Here is a 21,016-nt window from a genome sequence, read left to right on the forward strand (position 1 = left end):
ACGTGGGTAAATACATATTTTTCTTGTAATTTGAATCTCATTAAAATGTAATTGATTATTTATGTAAAAATAATTACAATGTAATATGGGGTTCACAGCCTATGTAAAAATAAAATATAGGACAAAAGCACAAAGGCTGGAAGGTAAGAAACATAAGCATAGTTCTTATATTATATATAAGGTAATATATCACCTGAAAATAGAGTTAAGCCAAAGATAAATAATGGAAACCCTAAAGCAAACACTAAAATAACAAAACAAAGAGTTACAGCTAATAAACCAAAAAAGATAAAATAGAATTTTTAAAAAACTGGATAAAGCCAAAGAAAAGCAGAAAAAGAGGAAAAGGAAACAAAAAAAACTAGACAGGCATATAGATAAATAAAACAAAATTAAATGGCAGAGTATATATCATACTGATTTTAAAAAGCAAATCCCAACCAACTACATACTGCTTATAAATTATGCACTAGAAGTACACAGGCAGAAACAGGTTCAAAGTGAAAAGATAGGAAAAGGTATCAGAATAACACTGATCAAAAGAAAACTGAGTATTTTACCAACAGAGTAAGTAGGTCTCAGAAAAAAGAAGATTATCAAACAAAAGGATAAAGGTCATTTCATAATATAAAGGGGATGGGTTCATCATGAAACAGAACAGTCTTAAATGTTTATGCACCTAATAACAGAATTCCAAAATATCTGAAGCAAAAAATACACAAATAAATACAGACATATGCCGGGCACGGTGGCTCATGCTTGTAACCCCAGCACTTCGGGAGGCTGAGGAGGGCAGATCACAAGGTCAGGAGATAGAGACCAGCCTGGCCAACATGGCAAAACCCCATCTCTCCTAAAAATACAAAAAATTAGCTGGACATAGTGGTACACGCCTATAGTCCCAGCTACTCAGGAGGCTGAGGCAGGAGAATCACTTGAACCCGGGAGGCGGAGGTTTCAGTGAACCAAGATCAGTCCAGCCTGGGCGACAGACCAAGGCTCCGTATCAAAAATAAATAAATAAATAAATAGATAGAGAAAGACAGATATATTTCCAAGGAGATACAGAAAAATCCACAATTATAGTCAGAGATTTCAATACCCCCCTCTCAATAACTAATAATAACTAGTAAAAAACGAATAACTAGTAAAAAAAAAAACCAATAACTAGTAAAAAAACGAATAAGGATACAGAAGAGTTGAACAACACTATCATCCAACATAATCTAATTGACATATATGAAACACTCTAACAACAGCAAAAAATACACATTCTTTTCAGGTGCACACTGAACATTTACCAAGATAGATCATATTCTACGCCATAAGACAAATCTCAATGAATCTAACAGAATTCAAGTATACAAATTATTTTTCTGAACACACAAAAGACTTAAATAGAAATCAATAAAAAGGTAGCTGTGAGTAACAAAGGAAGCTATTAAATGTCTTCCCACAACTATCTTATTAAAAGCATTCCATTGGATAAGTTCTGTTTCTTCTGCAATAGACTGAATACTGCTCCCATGGTATCACAGTCCTGCAAAGCGACTATCATGTAACAAAATGAAGTTTACTGCTATTTCTCACTCTATTCACCAATCGAATGGAAAAACTACTCAACTGCAATTGCCTTCAGAATACATCCTCAGTGTGAGGCATGGAGTAATCAGTAAAAACTGCAAATGATAAGGAAAGGCTATTCCAGACAGAAGAAAAACCATATGCCTAGAATGAAGAAGAGCCATGGAATATTTGGAACAATGAGAGGCCCTATAAGGCTGAAGTGCAGACTACAAGAAACAAATGGAAGAACACAACTATTGAGGAGGTCAAAGGACAATTTAATCACCATTATCATATAAGTTCATCTAGACATTTTGCTATGTGCTTTATATATTACACACAATCATATATTTATATATAAGATATATAATTTATCTAATAACAACAAGTTTTGAGACAGAGTCTTGCTCTGTCACCCAGGCTGGAGTATGGTGGCATGATCTCGGCTTACTGCAACCTCTGCCCCCGGGGTTGTTCAAGCGATTCTCCTGCCTCAGCCTCCCAAGTAGCTAGAACCACAGGCATGCGCTACCATGCCCAGGTAATTTTGTATTTTAGTGGAGACAGGGTTTCTTCATTTTGGCCAGGTTGCTCTCGAACTCCTGACCTCAGGTGATCCACCTGCCTCAGCCTGCCAAAGTGCTGGGATTACAGGCATGAGCCACCATGCCCAGCCTAATAACAACATTTTAAAATAGATATTATCATCATTTTGCAAATGAGGAAACTGAGATTTAGTAAGGCTAACAAACTTGCTGTAACTTGCTCAAAAAAAAAGTAAAGCTCTCAAGACCTGTTCGACTTCAATCTGTGCTTTAACTATTATTACTACGGTGCTTCTAAATTCTGTGCAAAATTATACCATATTTTTATTCATTGTGCTCTTTTACTTTTTACCACCAATGAAAAAAATATATATCTTCATCTGATTCTTGACTCTTTCCAAGTTACCCTTCTGTTCTACCACCATCTGAACTTCTGTATCCTAATACAGAAAATTCTGCATAATCTTCTCCAATATTATTATGTTAGTATTCTAAATTCTATATCATTTCTCCATTCAGCTTCCTTCATGTGTATCCTCAGATTTACTTCAATGTTTCCACCATAATTTTAGTTCCTTCTATTTTTTGCCTTGCTCTCTATAGAAGTTCTCAAGATAAGGAAGAGTTCATAATCACCATCTATTCCCCAATTTACATTAAATGCAGAATTCATCATTTACAATTTTTCTTAAAACTACTTTTCAAATTATCAAACTTCACCTTTGTCTGTGAGCTAACTACCTTTGTGAGCTGTGAACTGTTCTCTTTTACTTATATATTTGGTTGCATGCCTATTAGTTACAAAATATTTAAAGAATTAATGGCCAAAACATTTCTAAATTTTATGCAAACTAAATATTCACAGATGCAAGAAGCTTAACAAATCTTAAGCTCAAAAAGAGAGAAAGAAAAGTACACATTATAATCCCATTGCTCCAAACAAGTGATAAGAGAAAATCTGGAAAGCAGCTAGAGAAAAGACACTTCAAACAGAAGAATATAATCTACAAAATTTTGCCTATTAAGGAGAGATTTTTAAAATGTTTCCGTTTTTATTTGTTAAACGTGACTCCATCTGGATATCCATGGTTCTAGTGGTACAACTCTACAATCTGTTATATTACGACCATGACCACGCATGTGATTCCACTGCTTAACAACAACCAACTCAATTCTTAGGTCATTAATACAATCATAACACAGGAAAGGGAATGGCTGACTTTTTTTTTACATTTTCTTCCCATGAATTCTTATTCTTAACAAACATATGTGATTAAATACGGCATTATTGAAATTTGTATATATTTAAAAAAGGCCTTACAACTAGTCTTTTTCCAGAACCAAGTTTTTGCTGTTCAGTCTCCTGCCTTTTATCTGCATCTGTTGCAAAAGCAAGTACTTGGTACCTGTATGAAAGAAATAAAAAAATTGTAAATGAGTTTATAATTAAAAGTTATAAATTATTTTAAACTTTAAAAGTATACAATAATCTATAAACATTATAAAACACTTTTTCCTTGTTTTTAAAAACTGTAAAATTTAAGATTAAATTCTTATTGAGTGATATTGTGACATAAGACTGTGCAAAATGTCATGATAAAGAAATTATAACCATATATCCATTATTCAGTATTGGGAAAACAGCACTATCAAAGCACTTTCATTAGAATTTTATGTGACAAATAACAATACTCAAGAAAGATCTAACACCTAAATACCAAATAGACAGAAAAAATGTAAATATGCAAAGCAGTCAGATGGAGTAGAAATTATCAATACATAATCTATGGAACCAAAAAGAACTAGTTTAATCCCAGTTTAACCACTTACTAGGTAAGTACATTTTTGGCAAATAATCACTCTGTGTCTGGCTTCCTCATCCATAAAACAGAAATAATAATAGAGTCTCTAACACAATCATTGTTAAAAGGATTAAAAAATAAATTATAAAGTACCTAGTATTTGGTATATAGTAGGTATACAATTATTGATTGATGGGTTGACAAAGAGACAGATTTATATAGAGATAGAGATCAATCACATAGTAGTTTGTAGCTGGTAGGTAGCGAGTTCTCAGTAATGGACATTGTAATCTATAAGTATTTTACAGCTTCCATTTCAATAGTGACATTTAGCTCAAATTATTCTTAAAAACAATTTATAAATATTATTCAATCTAGAAATCATTAATTTATCTAATAAAGTTGAAATTTCTATATTTCTCATTAATTAATGACATATTTTTAGAATAATAAGCTTACTCAACATAAAGCAACTACAGACTCATATATGCCTTTCCCTCCTATTGAATCAAAACTCATATTTTCTAAGAGACAGATATCTGAGAGTATAAAAATCAGGGACTTGAATGAAGGCAATGCAGCATCTCTAAATGAGCACTGAAATGTACAATGGTCTTCAAATGTCATATACCAACTCTGAAAATATCCTATCTCAATCAAGAATAATTCACTTATAAAAAACTGTAACTTCAGTTGAATGCAGAATGACTATGGTTTAAGATTTTGCAAGACAGAAGCTATGACGAACTTAACAATAGCCTATAAAAAACAGATCATGATTATTTCCTGATTAGGAACAGCTCCAGCCTCCAGCTCCCAGCATGAGTGACACAGAAGATGGGTGATTTCTGCATTTTCAACTGAGGTACCAGGTTCATCTCACTGGGGAGTGCCGGACAATCGGTGCTGGTCAGCTGGTGCAGCCCAACCAGCAAGAGGTGAAGCAGGGCGAGGCATCACCTCACCTGGGAAGTGCAAGGGGGAAGGGAATCCCTTTTCCTAGCCAAGGGAAACTGAGACACACAACACCTGGAAAATCGGGTAACTCTCACCTAATATTGTGCTTTACCAAGGGTCTTAGTAAACGGCACACCAGCAGATTATATCCCACACTTGGCCCAGAGGGTCCCACGCCCACAGAGCCTCCCTCATTGCTAGCACAGCAGTCTGAGATCTAACTGCAAGGCGGCAGCAAAGCTGGGGATGGGGTGCCCACCATTGCTGAGGCTTAAGTGGGTAAACAAAGCCACTGGGAAGCTCGAGTTGGGTGGAGCCCACCGCAGCTCAAGGAGGCCGGCCTGCCTCTGTAGACTCCTCCTCTGGGGACAGGGCATAGCTAAACAAAAAGCAGCAAAAACCTCGGCAGAGGTAAATGCCCCTGTCTGATAGCTTTGAAGAGAGCAGTGGATCTCCCAACATGGAGGTTAAGATCTGAGAACAGACAGACTGCCTGCTCAAGTGGGTCCCTGACGCCTGAGTAGCCTAACTGGGAGACATCTCTCACTAGGTGCAGACTGACATCTCACACCTCACACAGTGGGGTACACCCCTGAGACAAAGCTTCCAGAGCAAGAATCAGACAGCAACCCTTACTGTGCAGCAATATTCAATCTTCTGCAGCCTCCGCTGCTGATACCCCAGCAAACAGGGTCTGGAGTGGACCTCAAGCAAACTCCAACAGACTTACAGCTGAGGGTCCTGACTGTTAGAATGAAAACTAACAAACAGAAAGGACACCCACACCAAAACCCCATCAGTACGTCACCATCATCAAGGACTAAAGGCAGATAAAACCACAAAGATGGGGAAAAAGCAGGGCAGAAAAGCTGGAAATTCAAAAAATCAGAGAGCATCTCCCCCTCCAAAGGAACGCAGCTCATCGCCAGCAACAGAACAAAGCTGGACGGAGAATGACTTTGATGAGATGAGAGAAGAAGGCTTCAGTCGATCAAACTTCTCAGAGCTAAAGGAGGAAGTATGTAACCAGCGCAAAGAAACGAAAAACCTTGAAAAAAGAATGGATGAATGGATGGCTAGAATAATCAATGCAGAGAAGACCTTAAAAGAACTGATAGAGATGAAAACCATAACACGAGAACTACGTGACAAATGTACAAGCTTCAGTAACCTACTCGATCAACTGGAAGAAAGAGTATCAGCGATTGAAGATCAAATGAATGAAATGAAGCGAGAAGAGAAGTGTGGAGAAAAAAAAGAGTAAAAAGAAATGAACAAAACCTCCAAGAAATATGGGATTATGTGAAAAGACCAAATCTACATCTGATTGGTATGCCTGAAAGTGATGGGGAAAATGGAACCCAGTTGGAAAAGACTCTGCAGGATATCATCCAGGAGAACTTCCCCAAGCTAGTAAGACAGGTCAACATCCAAATTCAGGAAACACAGAGAATGCCACAAAGATACTCCTTGAGAAGAGCAACTCCAAGACACAAAATTGTCAGATTCACCAAAGTGGAAATGAAGGAAAAAATGTTAAGGGCAGCCAGAGAGAAAGGTCGGGTTACCCACAAAGGGAAAGCCATCAGACTAACAGCAGATCTCTCGGCAGAAACTCTCCAAGCCAGAAGAGAGTGGGGGCCAATATTCAACATTCTTAAAGAAAAGAATTTTCAACCCAGAATTTCATATCCAGCCAAACTAAGTTTCATAAGTGAAGGAGAAATAAAATCCTTTACAGACAAGAAAATACTTAGAGATTTTGTCACCACCAGGCCTGCCCTACAAGAGATCCTGAAGAAAGCACTAAACATGGAAAGGAACAACAGTTACCAGCCACTGCAAAAACATGTCAAAATGTAAAGTCCATCGATGCTAGGAAGAAACTGCATCAACTAGCGAGTAAAATAACCAGCTAATATCATAATGACAGGATCAAATTCACACATAACAATATTAACCTTAAATGTAAATGGACTAAATGGTCCAATTAAAACACACAGCCTGGCAAATTGGATAAAGAGTCAAGACCCATCAGTCTGCTGTATTCAGGAGACCCGTCTCACATGCAGAGACAAACATAGACTCAAAATAAAGGGATGGAGGAAGATCTACCAAGCAAATGGAAAACAAAAATAAGCAGGGGCTGCAATCCTAGTCTCTGATAAAACAGACTTTAAATCAACAAAGATCAAAGGAGACAAACAAGGCCATTACATAATAGTAAAGGGATCAATTCATCAGGAAAAGTTAACTCTCCTAAATATACATGCACCCAATACAGGAGCACCCAGGTTCATAAAGCAAGTCCTTAGAGACTTACAAAGAGACTTAGACTCCCATACAATAATGGGAGACTTTAACACCCCACTGTCAACATTAGACAGATCAACGAGACAGAAAGTTAACAAGGATATCCAGGAATTGAACTCAACTCTGCGCCAAGCAGAACTAATAGACATCTATAGAACTCTCCACCCCAAATCAACAGAATATACATTCTTCTCAGCACCACATCACACTTATTCCAAAATTGACCACATAGTTGGAAGTAAAGCAGTCCTCAGCAAATGTAAAAGAACAGAAATTATAACAAACTGTCTCTCAGACCACAGTGCAATTAAACTAGAACTCAGGACTAAGAAACTCAATCAAAACCGCTCAACTACATGGAAACTGAACAACCTGCTCCTGAATGACTACTGGGTACATAACAAAATGAAGGCAGAAATAAAGATGTTCTTGGAAACCAATAAGAACAAGGATACAACATACCAGAATCTCTGGGACACATTTAAAGCAGTGTGTAGAGGGAAATTTATAGCACTAAAAGCACACAAGAGAAAGCAGGAAAGATCTAAAATTGACACCCTAGCATCGCAATTAAAAGAACTAGAGAAGCAAGAGCAAACACATTCAAAAGCTAGCAGAAGACAAGAAATAACTAAGATCAGAGCAGAACTAAAAGAGATAGAGACAGAAAGAACCCTCCAAAAAATCAATGAATCCAGGAGCTGATTTTTTGAAAAGATCAACAAAATTGATAGACCGCTAGCAAGACTAATAAAGAAAAGACAGAAGAATCAAATAGATGCAATAAAAAATGTAAAGGGGATGTCACCACCAACCCCACAGAAATACAAACTACCATCAGAGAATACTATAAACACCTCTACACAAATAAACTAGAAAACCTAGAAGAAATGGATAATTTCCTGGACACTTACTCTCTCCCAAGACTAAACCAGGAAGAAGTTAAATACCTGAATAGACCAATAGCAGGCTCTGAAATTGAGGCAATAATTAATAGCCTACCAACCAAAAAAAGTCCAGGACCAGACGGAACCAAAAAGAGCCCTCATTGTCAAGACAATCCTAAGCCAAAGAACAAAGCTGGAGGCATCATGCTACATGACTTCAAACTATACTACAAGGCTACAGTAACCAAAACAGCATGGTACTGGTACCAAAACAGAGATATGGACCAATGGAACAGAACAGAGCCCTCAGAAATAACACCACACATCTACAACCATCTGATCTTTGACAAACCTGACAAAAACAAGAAATGGGGAAAGGATTCCCTATTTAATAAATGGTGCTGGGAAAATTGGCTAGCCATAAGTAGAAAGCTGAAACTGGATCCTTTCCTTACTCCTTATACGAAAATTAATTTAAGATGGATTAGAGACTTAAATGTTACACCTAAAACCATAAAAACTCTAGAAGAAAACCTAGGTAATACCATTCAGGACATGGGCATGGGCAAGGACTTCAGGTCTAAAACACCAAAAGCAATGGCAACCAAAGCCAAAATTGACAAATGGGATCTCATTAAACTAAAGATCAACTAAAGTTGGAAGTAAAGCAGTCCTCAGCAAATGTAAAAGAACAGAAATTATAACAAACTGTCTGTACAGCAAAAGAAACTACCATCAGAGTGAACAGGCAACCTATAGAATGGGAGAAAATTTTTGCAATCTATGCATCTGACAAAGAGCTAATATCCAGAACCTATAAAGAACTCAATCAAATTTACAAAAAAAAAAAAACAAATAATCCCATCAAAAGGTAGGCAAAGGATATGAACAGACACTTCTCAAAAGACAACAGACACATGAAAAAATGTTCATCATCACTCGCCATCAGAGAAATGCAAATCAAAACCACAATAAGATACCATCTCACACCAGTTAGAATGGCAATCATTAAAAAGTCAGGAAACAACAGGTGCTAGAGAGGATGTAGAGAAATAGGAACACTTTTACACTGTTAGTGGGACTGTAAACTAGTTCAACAATTGTGGAAGACAGTGTGGCGATTCCTCAAGGATCTAGAACTAGAAATACCATTTGACCCAGCCATCCCATTACTGGGGATATACCCAAAGGATTATAAATCATGCTGCTATAAAGACACATGCACACATATGTTTATTGTGGCACTATTCACAATAGCAAAGACTTGGAATTGACCCAAATGTCCATCGGTGACAGACTGGATTAAGAAAATGTGGCACATATACACCATGGAATACTATGCAGCGATAAAAAAGGATGAGTTCGTGTCCTTTGTAGGGACATGGATGCAGCTGGAAACCATCATTCTCAGCAAACTATCGCAAGAACAGAAAACCAAATACCACATGTTCTCTCTCATAGGTGGGAATTGAACAATGAGCTCACTTGGACACAAGAAGGGGAGCATCACACACCAGGTCCAATGTGGGGAGCGGGTAATGGGGAGGGATAGCATTAGGAGATATACCTAATGTAAATGACGAGTTAATGGGTGTGGCACACCAACAGGGCACATGTATACATATGTAACAAACCTGCACGTTGTGCACATGTACCCTAGAACTTAAAGTATAATAAAAAAAAAAAAAGATCTTGTCATTAATATGAAAACTTAATGTATATAAATTTCATTCATTTTATAAACATATAGTAGGGATCTAATACAAACATTAACAATGGAAAAACTACTACATGATCTATACTCATAAGGAGCTTCCACACTAGTTGTAGAGACTCATATACAGACAGCTAAGTATAACTCAGAGTATCCTGTGCTAATTAACAGAAGGTACTCACATAGTACCAATAGAACATGGTACATAGTACCAATAGTAACAACTAATTGGGGAAGAAAAGATATGCTCTTGGTATAGGTTCAGGAAGAGAAAGCTACATTTTAAAGGATGAGTGAAGATTCTATCATGCTGGTAAAGAAGAAGGCATTACAGTAAAGTAAATAACACATGCAAAGGCATGCAGCAGTAAAAGAGACATGAAAGGCCATGACAGGAGTTTAGGAGAGATGCATGACAGGGAGGAATGAGTCATGGGCCGCATGAAGTAAAAGGGAGAAGATCTCCGCCTTGAAAAATCATGCTACAAAACCCACAGGCAGCTGCAGCAAATCTCTCTATACCATCTTAGATTGACCTTCAAAATTCCAAAGTCTCTAAAAGTGCAAAACAATTAGACCTCACATTCTGAACTCCAAATAGGATTGCTTTCCTGTTCCCAATTCATAACAACAGAAATAGTATGCGCTGGTGACTAAAACATCATCCCAGAGCTTGTCCCGCTATGGATCTAACCGTAGGCAATGAATTACTTAGGTGGGTCATTTCCTACAGAAACCAACCTGCCAGGGGATAATATAGATGTTCATGAGATTGTTACAAAGGTCCAAAACTCTTTGAGCTATTTGAAGCTTCTTATACAACTATGGTCATTATTTCATCTAAGAAGTAAGTAAGCCTGTAAAGCGGCCTTATTAACATTAAAACAGCAGGCAGAGGCATAGCCAAAATTGACTACTGATTTCCAAATCCAAGCCATTTATCTTCCTAAAAGACAACTCAGAAAAGTATTTTATTACTTAAACTTAACAGCAAAATTAGATGATGACAAACTTACAAGAGCATCTATTTTCTGGTTCTTCCTTAACTCCTCTTAACTGTGACCAATAAAGTACATAAAAATCTATTTCCAAAACCAAACAATTCCAAGCAGATTTGGAAATTCTGAAATAAAATATTTGGGTCTTTTTTCTTACCACTCAAGTGTTCAGTAACATAAGCTACACAAAAAAGTTTCCTTGTTGAGACTGCCGAAAGAATAATCAGGGCCAATGTAACAAGATCTTATGAAAGAGTGCCATACACGTCCCTCAGAACAGAAAGGCACTAATCGCAACTACAGCAAGTGCAGGTAAACAGTGGTGCTTTTGAACTCACTAACCACAAATGCTTAACAGGTCCTGTAGTGCACCAATAACAAACTCAACCACATAATTTAATACTCCATACTGCATTGCATTGTAAAAACAGCAGCAAGTAACTAAAACACAGATTGAGGCATCACGGAGCACAAAAGTAAACCCTCCAAAATCATTTATTTTCAAATGAAACATAACTATCACCTCAATGAGTGGCAGGAAGTTTTGGAACCTTGACATGTAACCCAGAGAGCTTTACTAGAAATGGAAGCTTGAGATACAGAGCATTATTATGTTGATTTCAACTATACCTAAATTCTTGACTATGCCAGGACAAATCCTTTTCACTGAAAGATGCCAGTAACAAAACAGAAGCCTTCTTTATACACTTTTCACTCTTTTGTCAGTTCTCATCAAACACCTACTTTCACCAAGGTACAGTGCTAGGCACTTCAGGGGATACGGAATTCCTGCCATCGAGGAGTACTGAGCTTAGTCAAGGAGAAAAACAAATAAATGCTTGCTATCAGTGAAAGCATGAGTAATACCTAAGGGAAGCACTGAAAAACTACTATGTAAATTGAGAAAAAGGAGATGTTGCTTACATCTAGGTCAGGGAAGAACTGAAGGGGAACAGGGAGGCTTCTAGACATAATTTCCATGTGCAGACAAAGAAGGAAGAGCGCTTCAGACATAGGAGATAGACAGTATGTGCAAAAAAAAAAAAAAAAAGAGAGAGAGAGAAAAGCCTTTAACATATATGGAGACTACAAATATTTCCATTTGGTCAGAGCCAAAGATTGGAGAAGAATACTTCTTCTTAAAATAGTCAATTAAATTCAACAAAAACACTTTTAAATCTTTATTTAAGGCTGATTATTTACTTAGTAATGTATTCGGAGCTATTGAGGGGTTGCTGGGGAATGGGTATAGCAGACAGGAGAGAAATAACACCCATGGCAGATAGACTCTTTTAGGGAGCCTCCCTACATTCAACTCTTGGAGGTCCCACCTCAAGGCCTCCTCAGCATCCTATGCAAAGCTCTGCTATAGCCTGTATCACAAATGGACTGAAGTGTCTGACTTCCCGCCTCCTTGAATTCTACTTGAGGATAAGAGGCATGTCTATTTGACTACATTTCCAGTACCTTGCACAGTATGTAGCACACAGCCTGTTGAAAAATATTTGCTGAATGAATGACTGAATAAACAAATGGAATTAGTCAGTGAACAGATGTTTAAGACAGATTCCTCTCTCAAGAACCTGATAATGCAAGATACTCTGGAAAATGTCAGTATAAGAAGGCAATACATGACAGCCAAACATCAGTGTTTTAGGCAGTAATATATCTAGGAGGTGAAAAAAGGAAGACAGTTGAACCAGTTAACTTCAAAAGTCACTTCCAAGTCCAAAAGTCCACATCATAGAGGTAAAATGGGACCGGATTATAAAAAGCACTGAATGTCAATTATAAAAAATCTAGGCTGGGTGTGGTGGCTCATGCCTGTAATCCCAGAAATTTGGGAGGTCGAGGCGGGTAGATTGCCTGAGCTCAGGAGTTTGCGACCAGCCTGGGCAACACAATGAAACCCCGTCTCTACTAAAATACAAAAATAATTAGCGGGCGTGGCAGCATGCGCCTATAGCCCCAGCTACTGGGGAGGCTAAGGCAGGACAATTGTTTCAACCCGGGAGACAGAGGTTGCAGTGAGCCAAGATCGCACCACTGCACTCCAGCCTGGGCGACAGAGCGAGACTCCGTCTCAAAAAAAAAAAAAAAAAAAAAAAAAAAAGTCTAGGTTTTTTAGTAAGAAATAAAAATTATTCTGGCTTAAAGAGGTGTTTTAAAAGAAAAGATATGAGAAGGACCCTTCAAAGTTTAGAGAGAAAAAAAAAAATAGAAATCCAAGTGAAAAAATACAGCCCTGAACCAATGGGAATGGGAAGGAAAGGCTGAATAAGAGAAAGTATTAAGGGCACAGATTACTGACTAAATAACTCTGAAAGGCAAAGGATAAAAAAAGAGAATAAAAGATGATCAAAGTTTGGACATACATGGCCCTTACCCTTACCCCCAAAAAAGGGCAAACAGGCCAGGAGTGATGGCTCATGCCAGTAATCCCAGCACTTTGGGAGGCCAAGGTAGGAGGATCACTTAAGCCCAAGAGTTCAAGACCAGTCTGGGCAACATAGTGAGACCCTGTCTCCATGTAAAAAAAAAAAAAAAAAAAAAATTCAAGGGCAAACAATTCTCTTACTTCAAAAGAAAAATGGTGCTCAAAGTGGGCCCCTAAATTAGATTCACCTGGAGTAAAAATTTACAATGATGATTTCTGGGTCTTATCCCCAAACCTATTAAAAGAAATCTAGGGGACTGGGGACTAGCATCTGTAAATGTGCATTTTATAACAGGCTGTCCAGGTGACTCCTACGCACACTGAAGTTTGAGACCCTGAGCCTTCACTGGTTTTTATTTGAACATAATTAAGTGGGGTTTAAAGAAATGAAAGGTATCAATATCAAAAATGAAAATGAGTTATGTGTTAAAGCCTATTCTATTAACTGATTATATTCTATTAACCGAATATAGACAGATTTAATAAAACCTCAAAAGAACAAACTTATAGTTTTCATGCTTTCTCCAAAATCCAAAAATGCAGCAGTGATTATCATTTAATATAATCTATTACAAAGTTGAAAGCATATATAAGTACAACATACTACTTAATGTTGTAAACCTTCTTGATTGTCATCATTTCACAATAATCTCATATCTCATGCATTTTTGCCATTATAAATGATCCACATAATGGATAACATGTACATTTTTTAGTCTAAGACAAAGATGAATTTAATAGATTGGTATGTTGGAGAATTACCACAGTTAAAACAATGTGAGCTTCTGTTAGATTAAACTCACACATTAAGGAAATCTACACATTACTTCTTTATCCAATCACTCCTAGAGTTATTATCAAATTAATTCCTATGCACATATTTCAAAGAGTAAGTAACTGGGTGTTTAAATATTTGTACTGTGACCCTAGCATAGCACTACTTGGCAGGAGGTGAGGCACAGAGCTGGGTGGAAAGCTAAAAAGCAGATCTCCTAATATTGCTGAAGTTTGGCAGGCTTGAGTAAACTATACAGATATTTTTCCCAACCTCTCAAAATAAATATAATATTTTATTTATTACCAGTAGCAATGCCACCATTCAATCATCTCCTTTGGACAAAAGCCATAAGAATTATAGACGGAATATTACATGATGATACACTTCCTAAATCAGTGAAATTCTGCTTACTCACAAACATTCACTTATTTTCAGAGTTTTAACCCTAGATGCCTAGTCATTTACAAAAAGCAAATAGCTACTTATGAAGAGAAAACTGCATTAACTTGTTATATACACAACATTGAAACTTGAAGACAAAAACTTACATCTGTTGCCTGATGAATTTATATCTTCTCCCCATCTTGGGAAAAATGATGTGGCCAAAAATAATGTTGAAAAGCTATAATGATGTGCTGCTTAGATGTTTAAAGATCTAAATGTTGCCATCAGTAAGGTAACACAATAAAGCTACTAAAGACACTGAAACCCTCCAAGGCTATTTCTTTTCCCAGCATGAATTTCTACTTTCTTTTCCCCATTCTCTCTGCCAATAAAAACCTTCCTCTCCAAAAACTCAAAACCTTGACTTTTATTTAAATCTAGCTGGTGGAGAAGAAAACGGTCTCTCTCATACACAATTTACCACGACCAATAAGAATTTCTAGCAAATAAGTATAAACTATTTGCCTAGGATCATTTTCATACTTCACTTATACTACGAATTGTTCTTTTAAAAAAGTATTAACATTCATATTAACAGTTCATGCCAGTATTTTTCCTATGTCACACACATTCCTTTTTATTATAAAAGCATTCCACAGCTAAATCTTCAATTTCGCTTTTTTCACTCAACATTGTGTTTAATTATTTACTACACCAAGGAACAATGACAAAAATCATTGAGCATTTTCTACAGGGTGGTAACTTGACATACATTTAATCCTTATAACAAACTTGTCAAAATGAATAATATTACCTCCTTTAGAGCCAGGATAAGGACAGCAACCATCAAACATCTGGAGTGGTAAAATCAGGATTCCAATCCAGGTCTGCCTCCCAAACCACTGCTCTATATTGCCTTTCAAATATTTTACAATAGTAAATGATATCGTCTAAGTCACCACGATCACATTTTGTCAAAGAAACCAATCTCTTTTTCATTTGTGATATTGAAGCCCTTTGTGGACAAAAATTAGTCAGCAACAAACACACCAAAAAATCACGATTCCAAAGATTTAACATCCAAACTTACTTATAACTTTCCACTTGTCGGCAGGAAGAGACAGTAATGAAGGAATCTGTACGGGAACTGTAGGCAAGAGGACCAGGCAGAAGAAAGCCAGGGAGAAATCTTCCAAAAGCATAGCTCTCCTGCTCAAATACCATCAGCATCCCATCCATAGACTGGATGCAAATTAAATCTCGCCCTAAAGAAGAATTAGAGAAAATTAGATGGCCTATTCTTTTTATAAATATAATATTTTTATTAATCACTATCTACAACAAGTATGTCTTAGGCACCAATTTTACATAAATCATAGCATTAAGCAGCATTGGGTGTGAAAATTACTAATAGTGAAAAATACTAATCCCTGATTGCCCTCAACTATAGACTGATTCTGCGGTGTCTTCTACCATTAGTCTATCAATATTAAGTACAATATTCACAGTTCTTAAAATTTACTGAGATGATGGAAATGATGATGATTTCTATGATACAGTTTAGTATCCCTAATCTGAGAAAGATCTAGTGACTATAACCTTTCATGTCCTGCTAGTGTGATTAGTATATCTTATAATGTATTACATAGGAAAAAATTATGTTAGAGGAAAATTAAGTTACTCATTAAGGGAATAAATAAAAGGCCAGTCTTGTGCCTTGTCATCTCTAGCTCATACACCATATACAATAAGTACTATAATAACTATTCTATATCACCTTGAATATCAGTGACAATCTTAAATAGTATACTTAGATTTTAAAAAGAGCTCAAAAAATATCAAATTGCATAGAAATAGATGATACTCTTCTTGTTGTATCTGTCTAAGGACAATCATACAGCTAAGCAACTTTTAAAAAGAAAACATATCACCAAAGGAGGCTAAAAAGAAAGAAAAAAGAGAGAGAGCAAACCGAGTTTTGCAGTGCTTATTACTGCACTATACTCTAACCCATCTCAACTAATACAATAGATTTATCAACCTTAAATAGTCTGAAAGATGTTCTAGGATGAATATTGTCTGCGAATGAATGTTCACTAAACATACATCTGAACCATTCAGGAATCTCTCTTTAGAGAGATAAAAATTGTTTATATTAATGCTGTTTGAAAAGTATTCTCTCAATACTCAGATTCTTTCATAATGTATAGTAGGCTTTACAGTTACTGTTTTAAGCTTTGTTTTTGTTGTTGTTAATGTTTTTTGGGGGGGTTTTTTGTTTTGTTTTTTTTGTCTTTGAGACAGAGTCTCACTCTCTGGCCAGGCTGGAGTGCAGTGGCATGATCTCAGCTCACCACAACCTCCGCCTCCTAGGTTCCAGTGATTCTCCTGCCTCAGCCTCCCAAGTAGTTGGGACTATGGGCGCCACCACGCCCAGCTAATTTTTGTATTTTTGTAGTATTTAGTAGTATTATTTTGTATTTTTAGGGTTTCAACAATGTTGGCCAGGATGGTCTCGATCTCTTGACCTCAAGATCCGCCCACCATGGCCTTCCAAAGTGCTGGGTCTACAGGCATGAGCCTCCACGCCCAGCCTAAGCTTTGTTTTTTAATGTTATCCTTATCCACTATGCTATTAAAAGTTTCCAAAAAAGATGTGAGTTTATATGTATGCTGTATGTGTATGCATGCTGTACACATGTATTCACAGAGACACAATCAGACAAAAAGAATCTCATCTAGCTATTTGGCAAACCTACCTGTCTGCAATCAACAAAAATGTATAAGTATAAAAATGCCTCTAAGTAGTCGAAATAAATGCTGCAAGGTCTTTGTAATAAAAATCATGCAAATTTTCAAAGGTAGGATTCCCACGTCCCACTAAGGGCATCAATTCTTATTTTAATTATGGTTCTAACAATTGTCGTTTTTATAAACAAGTTACTGATATTCCTGTAGCTTCAGCCTTCTCATTTGTAAATTAAGTATATTTGTATAAGAGCTCCAAGGTTATCAGTTAATCTTCAGCAAAGGCACCAAGAATACACAATGGTGAAAGAATAGTCTCTTCAATAAGTGGTGCTGGGAAAACTGGATATCCACATGCAAAAAAAAAAAAAAAGGATCCTATCTTACACTACACACACACACACACACAAAAAAGATCCTTATCTTACACTATACCAAAAAAAAAAAAAAAAGGATCCTTATCTACACTATACAATCAAAATCCACTCAAAGTAGTTTAAGATTTAAACCTAAGATCTGAAGCTGCAAAACTCCCGGAAGGTAAACATATGGTGAAAAGCTTCATGGCATTGGTCTTGGCAATGATTTTTTTGGATAGGACACCAAAAGTACAAGCAAAACAAAAAGAAGGGGGGGGACTACATCAAACTAAAAATTTTCTGCACAGCAAAGAAAACAATCAATAAAAAGCACATAATGGGAGAAAATATTTGCAAACCATATATCTGATAAGCAATTAGTCTCTAAAATATATAAGAAGCTCACACAACTCAATAACAAAAAAACAAATAAACCAATTCAAAAATGGGTAAAGGACAAGAATAGACATTTTTCCAGATAAGATATACAAATGGCCAACAGGTATATGAAAAGGTGCTCAACATCACTAATTATCAGGGAAATGTAAAACAAAAACCACAATGAGATATCACCTCACATGTTAGAAAAAAAGAAAGAACTCCTGCCATTTACAACAACGTGGACGAACCTAGAGAACACTATGCTAAATGAAATAAGCCAGACAACAAAAGACAAACACTACATGATCTCACTCCTATGTGGAATATTTTTTAAAAGTCAAATTCATAGAAACAGAGAGTAGCAGGGTGCTTACCAGGGTTCAGGGATGGGGAAAATGAGGAAATATTGGTCAAACGATATACACTTGCAGTTATAATATGAATACGTTCTGGAGACCTAATGCACAGCACAGTGATTACAGTGAATAATAATGGACACTTCAAATTTGCTAAGTGAGTAGATTTTTGTTCTCACCACAGAAAAAAGAAGATAATTATGAGAAGTGATTTATATGTTAATTAGCTTGATTCTGGTAATCATTACACAACGTATATGTATATCAGAACACCACATTGTACACCTTGAATATATACAATTTTTATTTATCAATCATATGTCAATAATGCTGAGAAAAAGAGTTCCGAAGTTAGAGGTAAGATGTCAAAGTCCCTAACACAGTATAGCACACATAAGACACAGAATAAATTATAGCATTATTAAGAGGGTTATTATTACCTGCTTCCCTAGCCCAGAAAAAAAGAAAGTGGTAAATTAGAAAGGGGGCGAAGGCACTGTCAGCTGTGAGCAATGACAGCTAATGCCCTAACAAAAATAAAAGAGAACATCTATAAAACACGTATCAAATAATTCAAAAAAGAACATCTGTCTGGGCTCAGTTAGCATAAGAGCAATTATGAACCCTATATATCTCAAAAAGAGAAATGTCATTATTAAGTGGATTTAATATAGTTTGGTATAGCTCTTTTTTTTGCAAAAAAGAACCTTTGGCAGACATGCTAACTGCTGCCCCCAACAGTCATTCTTTCTTTAGTAGTAGAATCATGAATTATCGTGAGACACACGGCCATCCAAAATAACGCTTTGTTTAAGATGGTTAAATGTGACAGAAATAATTTTTTTTTTTTTTTTTTTTTTGAGACAGAGTCTCGCCCCTTGCCCAGGCTGGAGTGAGTGCAGTGGCACGATCTTGGCTCACTGCAACCTCCTCCTCCCGGGTTCAAGCAATCCTCCTGCCTCAGCCTCCCAAGTAACCAAGATTACAAGCACGCCACCACGCCCGACTGATTTTTGTATTTTTAGTAAAGATAAGGTTTCACCATGTTGGCCAGGCTGGTCTTGAACTTCTGACCTCATGTGATCCGCTCACCTCGGCCTTCCAAAGTGCTGGAATTACAGGCATTAAGCCACCGCACCTGGCCAAACATCTTTCTTATTGCAGATATCATTAAGTCGAGCCTTTGTTAAAGCAACCAAACCTGGATCTTAAATAACAGGGAACCAGAATCTGAGCCTAAAGATCCATCCCGCATTGCTGTCTATTAAAATTTAGTTTCACTTAACTGAACCCTGGTACCAAAAATAACAGGTATAGGAAAGATATTGGGACAACTGGGGGAATTTGAACATGACTGCAGGTTTGATAACATTAAGGAATTATTGCTAATTTTCGTAAGTGTGATCATGGCGTTGTGAAATATTCTCATTGGGAGATGTGTGCTGACATATTTATGGTAAAGAGGTGCAAGATGTGTAACTCACTTTCGAATGGTTCATCAAAAAAATGTGTATAAATACATATATATTTACAATGGTTGATGTGGAAATATGGGTGTTCATGTTACTTTTTCTATATACTTTTTCACAACAAAAGTTTTTAAAAATTAAGTGTAAATATATACATTTTGTATGTAAATACAAATGTTGATACATTTTCTATTAAGATATGAAATATTTATGCAATGACCTTGACCTACGGTGGAGGATATTACGGTAACCAAAATAATACTCTTGATATCTGTGTTATTGAAGACTATAAGCTCAAAACGTGTACTTGCAAGCAGAAATACCAATAAAATTTGTGTTCATTTCAATATGTGGTATCATTGTACCACAAATCTTCAGTCTCCCAAAGACCTCAAAGAAGTGGTCTTCAGAATGTGGCCCCCAGACCAGTACCATTTGCATCACCTAGGAACTTCTCAGCAATGCCAATTCTAAGATACTAATCTAGGCCTACCTTATCACAAACTCTGGTCACAGAGCCCAGAAATGCTAGTTTTTAACAAGCCTAGAGACTACTATGGTGCATGCTAAAGTTTCAGAACCACTACCTTAGCATGATAGGATGAAGAACTAAGGCCTGAAGAAAGTCTGAACCCCAGAGAAAACCTGGCCTGTTAGCATATGATATGGTTTGGATCTGTGTCCCTGTCCAAATCTCATGTCAAATTGTAATCTCCAATGTTGGAGGTGGGACCTGGAGGGAGGGAGGTGATTGGATCATGAGGGTGGTCCTTCATGAATGGTTTAGCATCATCCCCTTGGTACTGTTCTCATGATAGTGAGTGACTTTTCACGACATCTTGTTGTTTAAAAGTGTGTAGCACCTCCCCCCTCTCTCTCTTGCTCCTGCTCTCACTATGTGACATGCGTGCTCCCCCTTTGCCTTCCACTGTGATTGTAAGTTTCCTGAGGCCACCCCAGAAGCCAAGCAGATGCCAGCATCATGCTTCCTGTAGAGCCTGCAGAACCGTAAGCCAATTATAAATTACCAGTCATGGGTATTTCTTTATAGCAATGTGAGAACAGCCTAATACAGCATAGTAGAAGAGGTCCTATTTCCTGAAACTCTAGCAACACAGAGAAGAATACTTAAGATATTAAAGTCCAAGTGGGCTGGCTCTGAGGCCAAATAATCCAGGTGTGAGTCCAGCTCCACCAATTATTAGCTGTGGGCTTAGACTCAAGTTTCCTTATCTGCAAGATGGAGTAACTACTTCAGTAACTTGTGAGAATTAAATAACGTATGGAAACTAGACCTAACAATGGAAAATACCCAAACAGAT

At 36.9% G+C, this 21,016-nt stretch overlaps 1 protein-coding gene across 7 annotated transcripts in view; it reads right to left on the reverse strand.

Annotated features, from left to right (window-relative positions):
• Positions 1 to 21,016, reverse strand: part of BBS9 (Bardet-Biedl syndrome 9) — a 489,942-nt gene that overhangs the window by 345,520 nt on the left and 123,406 nt on the right. For all 7 annotated transcript variants that reach the window (XM_045387644.3, XM_065542147.2, XM_005549820.5 and 4 more), the window contains 2 exons: positions 15,472 to 15,646; positions 3,433 to 3,517 (listed from right to left, as the gene is read on the reverse strand). In XM_045387644.3, coding sequence (XP_045243579.1) covers positions 3,433 to 3,517; positions 15,472 to 15,646 — 260 coding nt within the window. The remainder of the gene's footprint in view (positions 1 to 3,432; positions 3,518 to 15,471; positions 15,647 to 21,016) is intronic.

This window comes from Macaca fascicularis, chromosome 3 (genome assembly GCF_037993035.2).
Source record: "Macaca fascicularis isolate 582-1 chromosome 3, T2T-MFA8v1.1".
Taxonomy (NCBI): Eukaryota; Metazoa; Chordata; class Mammalia; order Primates; family Cercopithecidae; genus Macaca; species Macaca fascicularis.